Source organism: Lolium perenne, chromosome 7 (genome assembly GCF_019359855.2).
Source record: "Lolium perenne isolate Kyuss_39 chromosome 7, Kyuss_2.0, whole genome shotgun sequence".
Classification (NCBI taxonomy): Eukaryota; Viridiplantae; Streptophyta; class Magnoliopsida; order Poales; family Poaceae; genus Lolium; species Lolium perenne.
The window spans coordinates 304,101,055-304,118,827 of record NC_067250.2 but is presented as its reverse complement, the minus strand read 5'-3'; the positions used below and the strand labels follow the sequence as shown (position 1 = coordinate 304,118,827).

The following is a 17,773-nucleotide window of genomic DNA, read 5'->3' as shown; positions in this document are numbered from 1 at the left end:
ACTATTGAAAAGCTTGTATCGAACTTCGGAAATAGATTCATTCAAAATAGTGAAGCCAGGGAGCATATGTGTGCTCTCCAATTACAATATCAGCATATGTGGCAGTACACGAAAAAGCAAGTCATCTCACGCGCATACCCACGCGGCTTGTCACTCTGGCCTTTTATTTGTAGAGACGCGGGTTCTGAGAAGGTTTGAAATTTGGAGGAAAAATGAGAAAGGGCACGGGCGGGAACAAGATTGTGGGGCGCTCAGCCGTAGATAGGATCGGTAAGCTTCTCGATGATGCATGCTTCACCTAGTAAAACGTGGGCCAGTGCAGCGGTTAGCATGCCAGAAATCAATTTGCATTAAATCATGCCAATGGAGTAAACAAATTGGCTCCATTCCCGTAATTCATGGGAACAACCAAATCCACACAAAAAATAGATTTTCGGTATTCATAGGATGACAAGCGATGGAACACTGCTGGCTTTGTTAAACGCGGGCCACCGAAGAAATTAATCGCCAGCGACAATACGCATGACGAGCGATTGCAGACAGAGCGAGAAGGATGGGCGATCCTTTCCATTTAAAAATCAATCATAATATATGTCAGTAATACCGTAATTACTGTAAATTTGTACACGAAGCATTTCTGGTCACTGCGTCTTTAACTTGAGCATAGATCGCAACTGCATGACGCAAGAGCATGTGTTTATCAAGTTGTATATAAGTGACGCAAGAGCATGTGTTTATCAAGTTGTATATAAGATCGTGACACGAAGCATCTCTTGTCACGGGGACTTTAACTTAGCATACAGAGATCAGGACGTGAGTATTTGCTGCTATTGTACCTGCTATAGTTGATGTCGCCACCTGCAGGCCTCAGCCATGCATGATAATCAGTTTATTGGGTATCTCCATTAATTACTAGTGTGTCCTGGACAAAGAACTATATAGTTCCTTCAGATAATCAGATTTATTACCTCCATTAACAATCTGAAAAACCTACACAGTATATGTCCACCTTGCATCTCTTGCACCACTATTACCAATTTTGTATCGAATTCATACCTAAATTCATTCAAAGTATTGGAGCAAGGGAACACTAATTATCTCTGTGGCGGTACAAGAAAAGAAGAAGAAATAGAAGAACGAGTGTTCTGTGGTGCATATCCAATTACATGTACTTTATGGTACGTGCTCTAATTCAAAGCACATGCATCCATCTACTCAAAGAGAAGTTTCTTCACATTGAGAAATTCGACAATCCACCGATCATTAGGGCTGAGTAATGATCACCTCATGGATGCCAGCAACATAACCGATTTGACATCTCTAGAAACAACACACGGACTGCCAGCCAGCCATCACGGCCTGACTATTGTTCTCGCGCAGTGGACCGTCAATCCGCGAGCACGACACCGTTCATGGACGTAGCCCTCTTTTCTTTAAGGTTTTCTCATCATGTTCCAACAAGTAGCAAGATGTTGCAGAATCTGAAAGCACAAAGAGAAAACATAAAAGGTCAAAACACTTTCAGTGGAATGCTTACTTCAAACTATACATTGTCCCTGTTCGAAAAAAAGAAAACTATACATTCTCAAAAAAAAAGCACTGTAATCATCGATACATAATCATTTCAAGTCACCAATTCAGCAAACAAGTGGCTAAGAATCACAAGCATCAAAACCTATAGCAGACTCACAAAGATGTTTATACTCTCATCATGTTAAAAATTAAATAAAGAGTGTACACCAATTTGGGTAAAAAAAACATGAGAAGTAGAAGGCTAGAAAATTTCTCTCATTTGCTAAACATCACATATATCACATATACCAATCACAACTCAGTTGCAGCTTTCCCTACAACACGTGGAGATGTCAAATCGGTGTTGTTGCTGAACCATTAGGTGTTCTACAAAATTCTATTGCGTAAGTAATAGAAGCAATAAATAGTAGATAACACACAAAATAAGAACACAACAAAGATACTATGAAATTGTCTTTTCTATCCTAATTTGCATATACCATTACCATTAAGATCAAATGAATCGCAAGCTCACTAAACTCAGCTCATGCATAGAGCAGGAACACAAACAAAGTATGTATAGGAGAACTGATAGAACCAGAAACTTAATGGCAACTTCGATGACAATGGTATCACAAAGCATGCACAAGAGAAAGGTTAGGAACCAGAAACTGACCCAGGAGACAGAGAAGAATGCTACCGCTATCGCTGTTGCGTCGCGGTGAACTCGTTGTCATCAGACAGCAGCGAAGACAGAGGTGAAGGAGGCATGGCCAGCAAGGACTACAACAGCAACACTGGGACTTGTTAACTTCTAGAGAAAGAACTAATAAGATGTTGAACAATAAAAACATATATATCTAGTCCTACAGATAATGTGAGTACGAATGACCACGAGTGTAGGAAAGAACATGAAATAGATATCATGAATATCATGTAAGTAAGAAAGTGACCAAAGGAAAGTAATACATTGCAACACATCCGCAAGAGGATGAATTTGACCAAAGGAAAGTAATACGTGAGAGAAAATTACTACCAGTAGCAAATTCTAAACCTCACCACCAATATAGTGATATACCCACATAAGCAATTAAAGCATCAGCACACCAGGGAGCAATTAGATCAAACTCCTCCTAATCGTAAATATTACAGAGAAGAAACTAAAGCAGTACTTGCGTGTGTTACAGCCAAAGCCTAGAAACTATACCATCATTACCAAATAGAAAATCATTGGCTCGATTGCGGGGTATCACACAGGACATGTACATGAAAAAGAAAATGAAACCAATAATAATTTACCTAAACCACGGAGGCGCTATAGAAGGCCATCGCTGCCATGGTTGCGGCATGGTGAACTCGCTGCCGCCGCATGGCAGTGAGGACCAGATGTGAAGGACAAAGTAGTCGATGCCAAGGGCTGACTGGGCCTCAAACTGGTGCATGAGACGGGAGAGGCTGCACATACAGTTGTTCACAAGAAATAACTCAATCAGGTCATGATCCTTGTATCATGCATTTACACTGTCAATATTAAATAGCAGTATCTATAGGAAAGTCAAGACAGTCAATGCCACTTTAAGATGATCAAACTTGATAAAGTGATAACAAATAAATGACCGCCATTTGTTTCTTCTAAAAAGCTCTTGAATATGGAACGTGTAACTACCACAAACTGTAGATGAGCATCTGCAACAACCATACTGAAACAGCAAGGTTGCAGAGAGTGAGGTCACCTCGTCTCCGTACTTAATGGTGATGCATGTGAGCCTGCCCATCCCCGTGCTTGAGGAAATCGTTAGACAGATGCGACGGAGGGAGTACTTAGGTAATGCAAGCGATGTAGCAAATCTACTCATATGTAACACAAACAAGCACAACTTATATCAAAAATAGTAGAAGGCAAAGACTAAAGCGGTCATAAATAAATATTCTCAAAGACAAATTTGTTGATTGGTATAATAGAATGCATTACATCAGACTACTCATATGTCCATCGTCACGGAGAACTAGCAGTATCAACTATTTACCCAACACAAGAAGCACAGAGTACATCATAAATTTATGGCTTCTCTCATACAATGCCTAAATTATCCATATTTTTACATAGAATGGATTATATTAGAGTACCAGACTCACCATACGTGTTCATCATCATAGAGAACCATACAGTATCAACGATTAGAGTGACATGGGCGGTCAAGAAAATCTACTCCGTCAAACACACAACATTGTATCCACGTAGCACTAACATCATCACAGGGCAAAGGCAAATAAAACGACTGTTCTCTCACACAAATGCCCCGTGTTGTCCCATCAATGTTTAATAATCACGAGGAATCACAAACACAAATGAGCAGCAAAAACACAATAATTTGGCAAATACAAAGCACCACTAGTCGTAGATCACACTATATCCACATCAATGTTCTCAAACAGATTTAAAAAAACACATCATCAGCAAAAGAGAAATGGGCAGGTCCGGGAGGATGTCTCGGGTGTACTCACCGGCGTGTGGTAGCGGCAAGGGTCAATCAGCAGCTGCCCATGGCAAGGGTCAATCAGCAGCTGCCCATCCCTGGCATCGTCATATGTTGTTGGAGGAGACCTGCAGCATGTTAGCCCCCTTGTCGCGGCAGCAGAGCATGAGAAGACCTGCTTTTTCAATAATATGTGAGGGATTGGACAAAGCTAATGGTATGTACAATTTTTCATGTATGTTAAACTTCAACGCTAATAATAATGCTAGAATGAAACTTAAGATTGCGTGACCAGCTACTTTCTGAAAAGAATCCAGGAGGTATTATTCTTCTCCCTTGCATTGCATTTTTCAAGATACGGAACTAGCACTAATTAAGCAAAGCTTAGGCCGGACCACTATTCAGGACCATCATTTTTAATAATAAATATGCAATGAACTTGAACAAGCAATACCACATGTGGATGTTGTATTCCACTATGTTTTCATAAATAATTTTAAGAAGCACTTACCAGACAGTGCCATCCTCCAATACAAACAACCACTCATCACCGCCCTTTTATTAAGTCAGAGACAACATCCACAATGAGCACACATCGGTCCTCATCATCATGATGCTGCTTCGCTGGCATGATCCCTTCCTGGTGACACCAAAATTTAATTAATACAGTAATACACAACCAACACAATTCAAGGAATATGGCATGATTAACTGTTGGACAGCAGCAAAACATAAATGGGAGCCATAACCCAGTGCCAGATAAATTTTCCTAAAATCAGCATACTACTGCGGATTTATACTGGCAGAGCGCAAAAGCTATGAAACATGCATCTGATGATATCTGGAGGATTTGTCAACAGTTGATGTACAAAAATCTACGGAAACACCAAAATTTTAGGCCGGACACAAATATTTGATTTGCTGCTGCAACACAAGAATGCCACGGATCTCCATGACAACAGCTGCGCACACCTAATTAGCTAGTAAATCCCATCCTCCATGTCGAGTATAGACTGATGTCAAGAAAATAAACCCCATGGTTTTGTAGAGTTTGGCACACCCTGTTAATCATCCTAATGATAGCTAAAGAAGTTAGAACTTGAATAATTTGGTCATGTGCATGGGTTCTCAAATACACTTTAAGCTGAAAGTGAAAGGGTAAGTACATCTAGTCAAATTCATCTAAAGAAGAATTTTATGCAGACAGGGATATCATTCTCCAATTTCTCAGTAGATAGCTACATTATGAAAACAAGACAACTTGTGACATAATTCCTAATATAAGGGCTACTTGAGATTTCTTTAGCATCATTTCAATCTAATGTTTCAAAAGCAAGATGTAGAGATCACTGAGATCCCACATGTCGCAGAACAAAAGGAGGACAAAAAAAAGAGATGGCTTGAGATTCATATAGTTTTAGTAACCGATGGGTGATTGTTGTTCAAGGGAGATACACCATCAGCAGGAATCACAACATTATGGAAGCTCGTTGTTGCCCCAACTTCTTCTAGATTCTAGAGAGAAATTCTTCAAAAATTAAACATTTGACAACATATATAATTAACCAGATAGAGGAAACATCCTAATCACTAGGAATGAACTATATATAACTAAATATAGCGAGTGTATTAAAAACAAATAAATTTTTTGCACACTTCATCATGACAAGGAATGAACAAAAATTACAGCATGCTACTTATTTGATGAAATTACAGCATGCTACTTATTTGACAAATAACAAAATGGCAACGTCACAATTTGGTTACGTTGAATAAATATTTATTGATTAACATTATCATTTGGATAAATGCCCCTCTACCATCTTTTTGGATCAGTCTAGGTCCCCCTGCCCAACGTACCATAGATGAATTGCTATTATGGTGCACCAGCTCCGACAAACGCACATAAGCCTTCTGAGGGTGCATTCCGGCAAGAGCCGTAGCACCAAGGATAAGGCTTGTGTAGACAGGGAGGAGGTCAAAACTATGTCTCTTGGTTGTTGTCTTCCAGGACTAGCAATATTTTCCTCGTACACCGCAATCTCTAATAGCCGATTCCTCCAGTGAACCACGTTGTTCAAGTCGATGAGCTTCTCAATGTCACCCGTTAATGGGGTGTATGCCCATACATCCTCTGGCCAGTCATTTCGCACTAGGAGGATGCGATGGCCATTGTCGGTAATAGAGAGTGGAAGGGTGTTGATGTCGTAAATGTTGCGCCCCCTTCTCATGACCCTATTGACCTCCGGAGATGCCATGCCTGCCTCGATTCGGCAGTATAGATCCCAGGTGGTGCTATGCAGCAGCCAGACATCGTAACGATGCTCATGCCCGGGAGACCCCCCTGAGAAGAGGCACAGCTCCCCGCCAAGCTCTGTCAGACATCTCATCCGCAGAGCCTCGTCGTCCATGGCCGGCGGCGGCAACACGGTCCCGAAGGTCTCTTGGCTCATGGAGAACGAGACGATCATGATCTTCTCCTCACGTCTGCCGTAGCCTCTGCGGGGGTCGCGTTTCCGGTAACCTAGCCAGTATACCTGCCCTTGCGCAAACACGCTCGGTCTGCACGGTTCCACCCAACCCGCCGGCCTGGAAGTCACCGGTCGCCACGAACCGGCGGCGGAGTCGTCCTCATCGCGGGCGTTCACCACGTAGACCTCGCATCCCATGGAAGCGGGGCGCCCCTCGCTGTCGCTGCCGCGGTAGTAGACGCGCACGACCTTGTGTCTCCTGGTGGGTGCGTCGTAGCCGAGCCCTAGGCTCGCGTACTTATGCGAAAGCTCGCGGGGACTCCGGCAGCCCGTGGTCCGGCCCTCCGGGAGAGCTCTCTTCTGCCCCGTGGACGGGTTGCACACGAAATAGATCCCCGTGGGGATCAGCTCGAGGAGGACGAGGCCGCGACAGCGCGTCGCGGCGAGGCTCGGGTCCGTGGACCCGGGCGCCGGAGTCTTGTCCCAGAACGCCGTGACGCATCGCGGGAACCAGTCGGCCGTGACGGCGACGCCCATGGGTGGCGGCGCGCACGACTTCGCTTCTTCGTCGACGTCGCCGTGGGATTCGTCCTGGAGGCGGAAGATCTTGGGACGCCCGCCGTGGAGGGCGTGGTAGGAGTCGATGAAGTCGTCGGAGGAGAGCGTGTCGGCCCAGGCGCGGGAGAGGCGGCGGCACGCGATCACGGACATGGCCGGCAGGCGCGCCAAGATCTCGTCCCAGATGATCTCGTCGGGGAGGACCGGGCATCGGCTGCGTACGTCGTCCATGGGATTGATCTGGTCGGTTTCGTTAGGCTGCTGCTTGTATATGGACGAAGGGACCGATAGATACGGGCGCGCGGTTGCGTGATCAGGCGCGCGCATGTACGAGACTTAACTGATCCCGCAACGAACGCACGCGAGAATAGCGAGCGCGTGGAGATTTCCTTCCTGTCGTGCTGAGGTTTGTGCTTAACTGCAGATTATAGAAACAGTCGAGAAATAAGAATCGTTAGAGCGACTCTTGGTGTTTGAATCAAAGAATGTCCTCCGAAAGACCGAACATGAGTGAGGGCTCTGGCGTTCGCCCTGGCGACCGCGCCCTGCCGGCGCGCGACGCCTCGTCGGCCACCGCCCCTCCGCTCTGTAGTCTAGGTTCCATCCACCCAAGCCTCCTCCTCCCACCTAGCTCGCTCCCTCTGCCCCTGCTCCTGTCGGGGTTGCCGGACGTCGACGCCGTCCTCACGACAGCGGAGGCCATGGTGACCGGTGATCCTGATGCCGAAGCCGCCGCCCCTACGCTGGACAACACCGCGGCTGTCCCAGGCCGTGACGGCAGCATGCGCCCCCGCCTTGAACCTGCAGCTGTGCCCAAGAAGGACGGCGCGATGCACCGGACCCCAGGTGCGGCTTTCCTTGATTCTATACTCTCGTCGTTTCACTCGTTGGTCGCTTCGGCCATTGGTGGTACCTGTGAGTTCAGCCGGTTTTGGATCACGCCTGGTTCCCTATCCCCTCGTTTCAACTCCTTCTCTATCGCCAATGCCCTAAACTTCCACTTCACCTCCTTTCCCGACGCCTTCGCCGTCCGCTGTCATGGCGGCGCCGTGTTCTCGACGGTGGCTGCTTCCCCTTTCATCCGCAGCCTGATCGTTGGCCGTCGCTCCATCAGGTTAGGCCGCTCCATCTTCTTCCTCCACTTCTCCGCGCGCGAGGCCACGGCGGCGGTGAAGCTGCTGCCTGCATGGCCTCCTTGCTCCGCCATGGTCGTGTACTGTGCGCAGTCAATCCCCGCCCCTGGATCTGAGTCAAACTTGTCCGACGTGGAGGTCCTCGGGGCTACCCTGGACGAGGCGGGCCCCGCTTGCATGGACGTTTTGGGCTCCCTCTTGGACAAAGCGGATAAAGCCACGGCCTGCGCGCCTGTTGACCCGTCCTGTCCTGACGCTCCCCTCGAATCCTGCTGCAGCCCGTCCATGGCCCTCCACGCCCCTACTTCCCCAACCTAGGACCTCGACGCCTACCATGCCTCCGGCCGGCCCATCCCCTTGTGCTGGGCGCGTGCTTTTCCCCTGCGGGCAAAAGGAGGCCGGCGACGACTGTGAGGACGATGCCGCCTCTTTTTCCTCACCTCCCGCGAGATCCCTCGCCCCCTCCTTGTTTCCTGCTGCTCTCCACCCCGACGACGACTCCGGTGCGGGTATGGGATCTCTGCAGCGCGCCTCTGAGCACGGCCCCCGCTCCTATAAGGATGCCCTCCTCTCCAACATCTCCTCCCACCGCAGTCCCACTCAAACCAGGCTCGTTTTCTCTCCTGTTCGTGGGCGCCGCCTTTGTTACCGGTGCCTCTCGCCGGAGCACCGCGTTCTTGGGTGCAGAGACCCTCTTCGCTGTGCTGCCTGTGGGCGGGTCGGTCACCGTTGACGGACATGTGAGCTGCCCCCCTTAACTTACTGCCGCTCTGCCCCCTGCCTTTCCTCTCTTTCTGACCATCTTTTACCCTCGACGCCCAGGTTGCGTCTGTCCGGCCTCCGTTCGTCCTCGCCGCCGTCCCCTAGGAGCGTCGCAGCCACGGTCCCCCGCGCCGCTTTCCGCCCTCCCATGCCCTACCCTCGGGGTGCAGCGCCTGCGGACTCGCCGGCCTCCGACGCGCATCGCTTGACCCCTGCCGTTGGTGGCTCTGGGGATGGCGACGGTGCGCCCGTGGCAGCCCGCCCCAGCCCGCAGCTCCCTCTTGGTGGCCATGACGTCGCCGAGATCTTCATGCCGCCCGCCGCCAACGTCTCCATCAGCCGCCGCCTCGCCTATGCCTTGTTCGAGCCGGCTGCTGCGTCTCCTGGCTTCCTCCTGCGCCGCGCTTTTGAGGAGGTCGGCGGCAACCCGCACATCGGGCTTGCGGCCAGCGATTACGGCGCGCTTATGGTGCTCTTCGCGTCGGAGGAGGAGCGCGATACTGCCATGGCCCTGTTCCCCCTCCCCTTCGAAGGCCACGCCATCAGGCTGGAGCGCCCGGAGGATGGGGGCAACCGGTTCGTCTGGCGCTTCGAGCGCCTCGCGCTGGTCACGGCCACCGGCTTCCCCGTTGAGCATTGGGACGAGTGCGGCATCCGCAATGCTTTCCATTCTATCGGAAGCGTGTGCTGCATCGATCCGCTTTGCCTCGCGGAGATCGACTTCTCGGCTGTCAGACTCGTCCTCAAGCTGGCGGAGGGCGGTGCAGTGCCGAACACGCTGATCATGCGCGACTGCCACGGGCAGAGCTCGGCGGAGGTGCACCTCCGGGTCGTCCGCTCCTGGCCGTTCGAGGAGGACCTGTCCACCAGGCCTTTTAGCCACTTCGACGACCTGGCCGGGGGTGGCGGGCGCGGCGACGGTGCTCGGGTGACGCGCATGGACGACATCGATGAGGACACGGTTCACGGCTCCCCTCCGGCGGAGCCTGGGCACGGTCAGAACTCCTCGGTGGCCTCCCTTTGGCGGCGCATCGTCGAGCGTCGTCAGGTCGGCATCGCGCGTGCTGCTGCGCTCGAGGACATCGACGACGTGCCTCCGGCTTTTGAGTTGGAACACCTCTCCCCTGCGGCCCAGAGCACACCCATGGCGATCTGGGATCGCGTTCTGGCCCGTCGGCTTGCAGCCCAATTCCCCGAGACTGGGCTTGATGCCGAGCAGGTGATTTTTGTAGCTGCTAGCTCTTCTGATCTTGTCGCTAGAACTTGTAAACCCTTGCCTAACCCTCCCGTTCTTCTCATCCAGTGGTATAATACCCTTGCCATCCCGGCCACGCCTCTGATCGACTCCAACGCTGACGACGGGCAAGATGGCTCCATGTTCTCTGCTGCTCGCGCGCCGGCTGCTCCCTGCCGCTCGGAGCCTGCTTTCCCTGATGGCGACGAAGATCATGAGGATGCGGCGCGCAAACAGAGAGTCCGCTCCAAACGCGCGGTCGACTCGGCGTTCAAAGCCCGCCGTAGCTCTCGGTTGGCTGCCAAGGAGCCGCCGATGTTCGTCAACATGCTGTCCAAGGCCAAGGCCGTGAAGGCCTCCCGTTTCGACCTCACCGGCGGTTCCCCCCGTCTGCGCGCGGCGGCTGCGGCCGCGGGCTTCGCGGGTGACGGGATCCCTGATGCCATCCCTGCCCCGCGCCTCCGTGCCCTTGCTGCTGCTTGCGGCGTCGACCCCGACGCGCTCGACAGCGCTGCCCTGGTGTCCTCCGGTTCCGGATGATGCCACACCGTCGTCGTGACCCTCGGGAGCCCTCCTGCGTGAGGCGCGCCCGTGCTCCCCGATCCTTGATCACCTATCGTAGTTTGAGCAGCTGTCCTTGCTCCCGCCAGTTAGATGGCGCCACGCCCCCTTTTTTCTTTATTTTTTCCATCCAAAACCTGTAATGGTGTTTACCTTTAAATGGACTGAGCTGTCTCCTTATGATCTTATGTCCCCACCGGTGTCCTATGTTTCTCGATATGAGTACAACGCTCTGCTTTGCTGTTGAGACTTGGAACGTTCGCGGGCTGGGTGAGGACGACAAGTGTGTTGCGGTTTGTGCTGACCTTGCCGCCGCTAGGCCAGGCCTGGTTGCGCTCCAGGAAACCAAACTGAGTTCTCTTTCGGCCCAGAAATGTGCCTCCTTCCTTCCTCCCAATCTCCGCAACAACCGTGCCGTTGACGCCGTGGGGTCCTCTGGTGGTCTCCTTTCGGCCTAGGATCAAAACATTTTTGATCTGGTGGACTCTTTTTCCTCCCGTCACACTCTCTCGCTCGACCTTGCGTTTAATTGCGATGCCTCTAGATTCCGTTTTACCAACGTCTATGCCCCCTGCGATCGGGCCGAGAAAGAAAGCTTTCTGACCCACCTCGCTACACACGAGCCTAGTGATGATGTTCCGTGGATTATCGTTGGTGATTTCAACCTCACCAGGGATCCTTCAGACCGCAACAACGATAATTTTTCCCATTTGGAGGCGGCCATGTTTAACGACGCTATCCACGACCTCTGTCTGATTGAGCTTCCCCTGTCCGATCGTAACTACACTTGGTCCAACCGCCGTGCAACCGCAACCCTTATTCGCCTGGATCGGGTTTTCATCAATCACGCCTGGAATGACCGTTTCCCCTCCTCCTCTCTCTCCTCCCTTGCTAGAGACACTTCTGACCATGTTCCGATGATCGCCACGATCTCCACCTCTATCCCCAAGCGAGGTTTCTTCCGGTACGATGCTGCCTGGGGGCTTCACGCCAGTTTTCACAGCACTATTGCTTCCCACTGGTGGGGAACCTCCAGATCCGACCCCACCTCCCATCTTGTTGCCCGCCTACGCCAATGCAGATTCCGCTGTAAGGCTTGGGCAAAACGGCGTTCCTCTTCTCTCCTCCGAGAACAGGACTGCAGGCTTCTCATTAATCTCCTGGACATCCTGGAGGAATCTCGCCCCCTGTCCTTTCTCGAGAACCGTCTTCGCTCCCTAACCATGGACTCTCTCCACCTGGCTATTAAGGAGAGGTCCCTCTATTGGAGGACAAGGGCGAAGGTCCGCTATGCCCTCGAAGGTGATGAGAACACTAAGTTCTTTCACACCTCTGCCACATGTCGCCTCCGGCGTAACTCCATCACCTCTCTCGAGATGGATGGGGTTACGACCACATCCCACCCCGGTAAAGCTCTCATTCTTAAAGCCTACTACTCCGAGCTCTTAGGTGCCGTTAGCCCTACCTCCTGGCGTTTCGACCTCAGATCGCTCTATCCTGCGGGCCCCTCACTCCCTATGTCCCTCAGCGCTCCCTTCACCCGCGATGAGATTAAGCTTGCTTTCCTCTCCATGAACAGGCTGTCTAGTCCTGGCCCTGATGGTTTTGGTCCGGCCTTTTTTTCCTCCTTCTGGGACACGGTTGCCCCTGATGTTTTTGCGGTCTTTGACTCTTTCTACAAGGGCGACATCGACCTCACCCGCATTAACCGAGCCTTCCTCGTTCTCCTCCCAAAATCAGACGGTGCCAACAACCCTTCCCTTTTTCGGCCTATCTCCCTCCAGAACTGCATAATGAAAGCCATCACAAAAGTCCTGACCACACGGTTACAGGCGGCTATCCACTCCCTCGTTGACGCCGACCAGACTAGTTTCCTCTCTGGGCACCGTATCTCGGAAAACATTGTCTACGCTGCTGACATCATCAGATGCTGCCACTTGCGCAAAGCCCCCACCCTTGTGTTCAAAATCGACTTCAAAAAGGCCTTCGACTCGGTCAACTGGGATAGCCTCCTGGCCATCCTTAGGGCTTGGGGGTTTGACGACCTCTGGTGCGACTGGATGGACCGTATTCTCAAAACCGGCCATACTGCGGTGCTCCTCAACGGGGTTCCCGGTGATTGGATCCGCTGCAAAAATGGCCTCCGTCAGGGAGACCCGCTCTCCCCTACCTCTTCATCATTGTGGCATATGTTCTTCAACGCCTGATCCGCAACGCGTTTACCCTGGGCAAGTTGTCGCACCCCCTCTCGCCCACCACCCCTGCCCCGTCCTCCAATATGCGGACGACACGCTTATCATCTGCAAGGCGGACGCTGGGGCCGCGTCGCATCTCAAGCTTGTTCTCGATGATTTCGCCACAGCCACCGGGCTCGCGATAAACTTCCACAAATCCTGTTTTATCCCTATGAACGTCCTTCCGCGGGATGAGGCCCTCATGGCATCCTCCCTCGGATGTCCTGTCTCCTCCTTCCCCCAACCCTACCTCGGACTCCCGCTTTCTCCCACTAAACTTCCCATCTCGGCTTACGCCCCGCTCATTCTTTCCTTCGACCGTCGCCTCTCGGGGTGGCGTGCTCTACTCCTCTCTTCGGGGGGGGGGGGGCGCCTCGTGTTATGTAATGCTGTGCTGAACAACCTTGCTACCTACTATATGTGCTCGTATTTGCTTCTACAGGGTGTGCTCGAAAGTATAGATAAAAGGAGGCGCGCCTTCTTCTGGACCGGCAAGGATTCTTGCTCGGGTGCTCGTTGTCTAATTGCTTGGGATAAAGTTTTGTTGTCTAAGCAGGAGGGTGGCTTCGGCGTTAAGGATCTCCACCGGCAGAACAGGTGCCTGCTTTTAAACTTTGTCCATAGATTACACCAGACTGACTCGCTTCCTCGGAAAGATTGGTTTCGACAACATTCAGGGCGCGACCTCAGCGACATGACCTCTACCCCGTCCTTCCTCGACGGAATTATGCAGGAATGTCTCCCGCTCTACCGTGCTATTACACGGGCCGGTATAGTGAGTGGCACCACCACCTCCTTTTGGCTCGACAGGTGGCTCCCCGGCAGACCGCTCGCCGAGCGGTTTGCGGCGCTCTTCTCCCACGTCAGCAGGCCTCATGCGACTGTGGCCACGGTCGTCGCCTCGGGCTTCTCACTACAGCCGCGACTGAGTTCCGCCGCCACGCATGAGTTGGCCATTGTCCAGGGCTATGTGGACGCCGTCGATCTCGTCGACGGGCCGGATCTCCGCTTCATCGACTCTCCTTCGACCCCCCCGTTAAGCTCTCGTGAGGCCTACCGCATGCTCTCTCCGCGTCGCGTCCCTGACGCGTCTGCATGCAAGGCTTGGGAGCTGAAGCTCCCCGCGAAGATCAGCATCTTCGCATACCTCGCCGACATTGACAGGCTCAGTACGAGAGCCAACCTCTTCTTCAAGAACTGCGCGCCCTCCGACTCCTGCGCGGCATGTTCTGACACTGAGACCGGGAGACATCTCTTCTTCGACTGCCCCATCTCTGTGGAGGTTTGGGCCAGGCTTGGGGTGCCCATCCCCCGCGATGATTTCTCCATTTGGGACCTTGCCCCACCGACTGCCATGGACTCTTCTATTTGGCGCGCTGGCATTGCAGCGATTTTATGGTCGATTTGGAAGGCGAGGAACGATCTCGTTTTCAACGCCAAGCCCTCCACCGCACGCCTTGTGCTCCGCCGGGCAGGTGCCGACCTTGTGATTTGGCGTTGGCGATACAAGATCCATGACCGTGAGAGTATAGATAGTCTTCGGAATTCTATCCTCCTTGCTGCTATGTAGATGTTGTATGACACGCTCTAAATCCCCTTGTACCCCCTTCTCTCTTACTGTATGTTGTGACTGCCAAAGTCAACTCGAGTAATATAACAAGCGGTGGGGAATTTAATCCCCCGTAATTCTCGAAAAAAAAAGAATCGTTAGAGCATTTACAGCAGACGCGGCATAACGCGCGAGCGGCAAAAAAACCGCCAGTTTGGCACGCGCGGGCGTCTGCTGGAGATGGCCCCAGCAGACGCGGGAAAAAGGCGCGCACGGTAAAAACTTTGCCGCGTCCGCGGTTTCGCGCTATCCCGCGTGGGAAAATTGACGCGTCAGCTGCCTCGCGTGCTATAAAGGTGACACGCGCGAACGCGCCAACTAACTGAATACTCCACGCGCCAGTTCATCTCCGCGCCGCTCCGCTTCTCTCCCTGCCGCTTTCTCTCTCCCGCTCACGCTCCGCCTCCGCGCCTCCTCCTCCGCGCCGATGATACCTCCGCGCCGCCGCCCCTCCTCCGGCTACCATGGCGTTCGGGCGCGGCCGAGCGGCCGGTTCGACGCGGAAATCCGCTCCGACAACGAGCGGATCCGCCTCGGCACATTCGATACGGCGCACGAGGCGGCGAGGGTGTACGACGTTGTCGCCTGGCGACTCGGATGCTCCCGGCGGACGATGAACTTCCACGACGTCTTCAAGCGGGAGCAGGCGGAGATGCTCGCGCCGCCGCCGCCGGTCATCACGCGCGAGAAGCAGCGCCGACAACGGGAGTTGGAGCAGCGCCTCCTCATCGCTGAGCGCGACGAGGCGATGCGCCTCGAGTGGGCGCGACGCTTCCCCGAAGACGTCGCCGCCACGGAAGCCTTCTACGCGCAGAACGAGGAGGAGAAGGCGGCGGTCAAAGCGAAGAAGAAGGCGAGCCGCGAGAAGCGCCGCGCCGAGTCCGCCGCGAGGAAGGCTGCGACGGCCAAGAAGGCGGCGAGGAAGGAGGAGGAAAAGAAGAAGGGCGCAGGGCCATCCACCATCGTTCTGTCCTCCTCCTTCTCCTTCCAGTGGACAACGACGCCGGTGTCGGAGACGACTCCGAGCACCCACTCGTCGGACTTCGACTGGGAGTCGGACGAGTAGCTTTAGTTTAGATTTGTATTTCCGTCCTCTATGTCACGCTGTATCGTTGAACTTTTAAATATATTCGTATTTTCGATCAAATTTTCATTGTTCGTTTGATTAATTTAAAAAAGGGTCAAATTTAGCAATTTGCGCCGCGCTGCAAAATAGATGAGCCTCCGGCGGAGGTGTTTTTTTCCCGCACCAACGCGCGCTGCGAAATAGAGCCTCCAGCGGGGGAAAATCCGGTATCACGTGTGCCAGCGGTTTATAGTGCGCCGAAATGGAGGTTTAGCGCCGAATTTTTAGACGCCCGTTGGAGATGCTCTTACGTTGGCCCGTAGGAGGTTAGACCATGCCACCGCAAAACGGATCATCACATTTTAATCCGTCCATCCGTTTGCGGAAACCGGTGGACTAGAAAATGGCCAATGTTCATTTGCGCTTGGACGGAGCCGCAACAGCTGAAACCCAAAAAAAAATAGTGTAGAGAAACAAAATTACTGTACATATTGGCCACCGAAGGAGGAGGCAGGTATTCCAGCGCAAGTAGCGGCGGCGGTAGCGGCGACTGCTGCGACGCCTAGATGGCCGCCTCGAGGCCTATCCACCAGGAGCGCTCCTTGGCCTTGGAGATGGCCGTGGTGCACGCAACGACTTCTTCCTCCGTCAGCTCGGGCTCCCCCAATGGCTCGTAGTTGACGTCGTCGTCCACCGGCGGGTCCTCGAAGCCGACCTTCATTTAGGCCTCCGGTGGGAATGTCAACACCCACATGAGTGGCTCCACGTAGTTGCTGTCTGCCCTACGGTACTGCGGCCAGTCAGGGTGGCTAGGACGCGGGGTGGGGAAGGTCTACCCCAGCCACTCGTCCTCTGGTGGCCGGGGCCGTTCTTCTGGATGGACGAGACCGGCACCAGCTCCTGGTTTACGTGCTAGCCATGCAGGAGGGTGCGCGTCCGGCCAACGCCGAGAGATCGGTGTGGCATCACCTTACGCGAACCGCCAGACCTGGAGGCTTCGTGGTAATTGCGACCGGGCCGAAACCAGCTGCGGCCCTTCGTCATTTCCTTGAGGTTACCGAGCTAGGGTTTGGCGGTTTAGGGACAACAGGAACGGGGGCGAAGACTGGAGAGCAACCAGTGGTCTTCATTTAGGACCAACTAGCACGTCCGCATGGGCCCATGTCCCTTCGCCTTCCTCGATCACTGACGGGCGGTCCCGAGGTTATTCAAGAGACATGTGCGGATGTGCGTGACGTTCGTGGCCGGCGCAAACCAAGCCCAAATTTGGACTGGATATGCGGCTCTGGCAAACAAAGTACGGGGCGAAGTTTGTTTGCGCGAAGCCGTTGGGTATACGGGTTTTCGTTGGAGATGGCATTGCAACGATAACTCGTGTGTCGTCGGGATTATGCTCCGTATAGTACTAGTATCCTTCTCATACTCGAGTTCGAACACATGTACACCTATTCCTGTACACCAAAACAAGTTGAAGCATACGGAATCTACAAACCTATTAAACTCGGCAAATCTCTTCCCTACCGAAGCACACTAATCCAAGGCAAGTTCACAGCCATGGCAGCATCGTTCCCGAACACCCAACCAACCCAAGGGACGACAACGATGGAGACGCCGAGATCGGAGGAGCCATTCAACTTGAGCCAAGAGGTGGGCAAGGGCTTCCTTACCGGCAGCGTGCTCGGCCCCGCAATAATCCTCGCCAGGGGAGGCGGCATCCAGGCCCTCATCACGCACACGCCCTATGCAAGTGCGTATTGTGCCGTCTGGGGGGCCACCTACTCAGCCATTGTACACGCCCGTCGAAAAGAGGACACGATGGTGATGACCAATGCCCTCGCGTTCGCCGGCGCCTGCGGAATTACTTCCTTACCCAAGGGGATACCTGCCGCCGCCCGCTCTGCTCTCACCGCCGGCGCCGTTGGTGTGGCTCTGTTCGGCGGAATCAAGCTGTTGCAAGGAGATGCGCGGCCTGGAAATCTCTCGTCGCTACAGACGGATCGATGATTTTGTTTGACAATGTTGAGATACATATCTTGTATATCTGGATGTGTATCCTCTGTAGTTATTGTATAGCGATACATATCCTTGTATTTACTATTGGGCCCGCCTCCTTCCTTGTATAGTCGAGGACGTGGCCTATATATGTACCGCCATAT

At 52.9% G+C, this 17,773-nt stretch overlaps 1 protein-coding gene and 1 long non-coding RNA gene across 2 annotated transcripts; one reads left to right on the top strand and one right to left on the bottom strand.

Annotated features, from left to right (window-relative positions):
- Positions 1 to 1,030: 1,030 nt before the first annotated feature.
- Positions 1,031 to 5,697, bottom strand: LOC127311935 (uncharacterized). Its single transcript, XR_007858034.2, has 5 exons — positions 4,501 to 5,697; positions 4,018 to 4,164; positions 2,812 to 2,967; positions 2,189 to 2,295; positions 1,031 to 1,481 (listed from the first exon to the last, which is right to left on the bottom strand). It is a non-coding gene; the product is annotated as an uncharacterized lncRNA (long non-coding RNA).
- Positions 5,698 to 17,171: 11,474 nt separating this feature from the next.
- LOC127315090 (mitochondrial import inner membrane translocase subunit TIM17-1-like) lies at positions 17,172 to 17,621 on the top strand. The gene has a single exon (XM_051345619.1). It carries the CDS (start codon positions 17,172 to 17,174, stop codon positions 17,619 to 17,621), a length of 450 nt encoding a protein of 149 aa, XP_051201579.1.
- Positions 17,622 to 17,773: the final 152 nt, after the last annotated feature.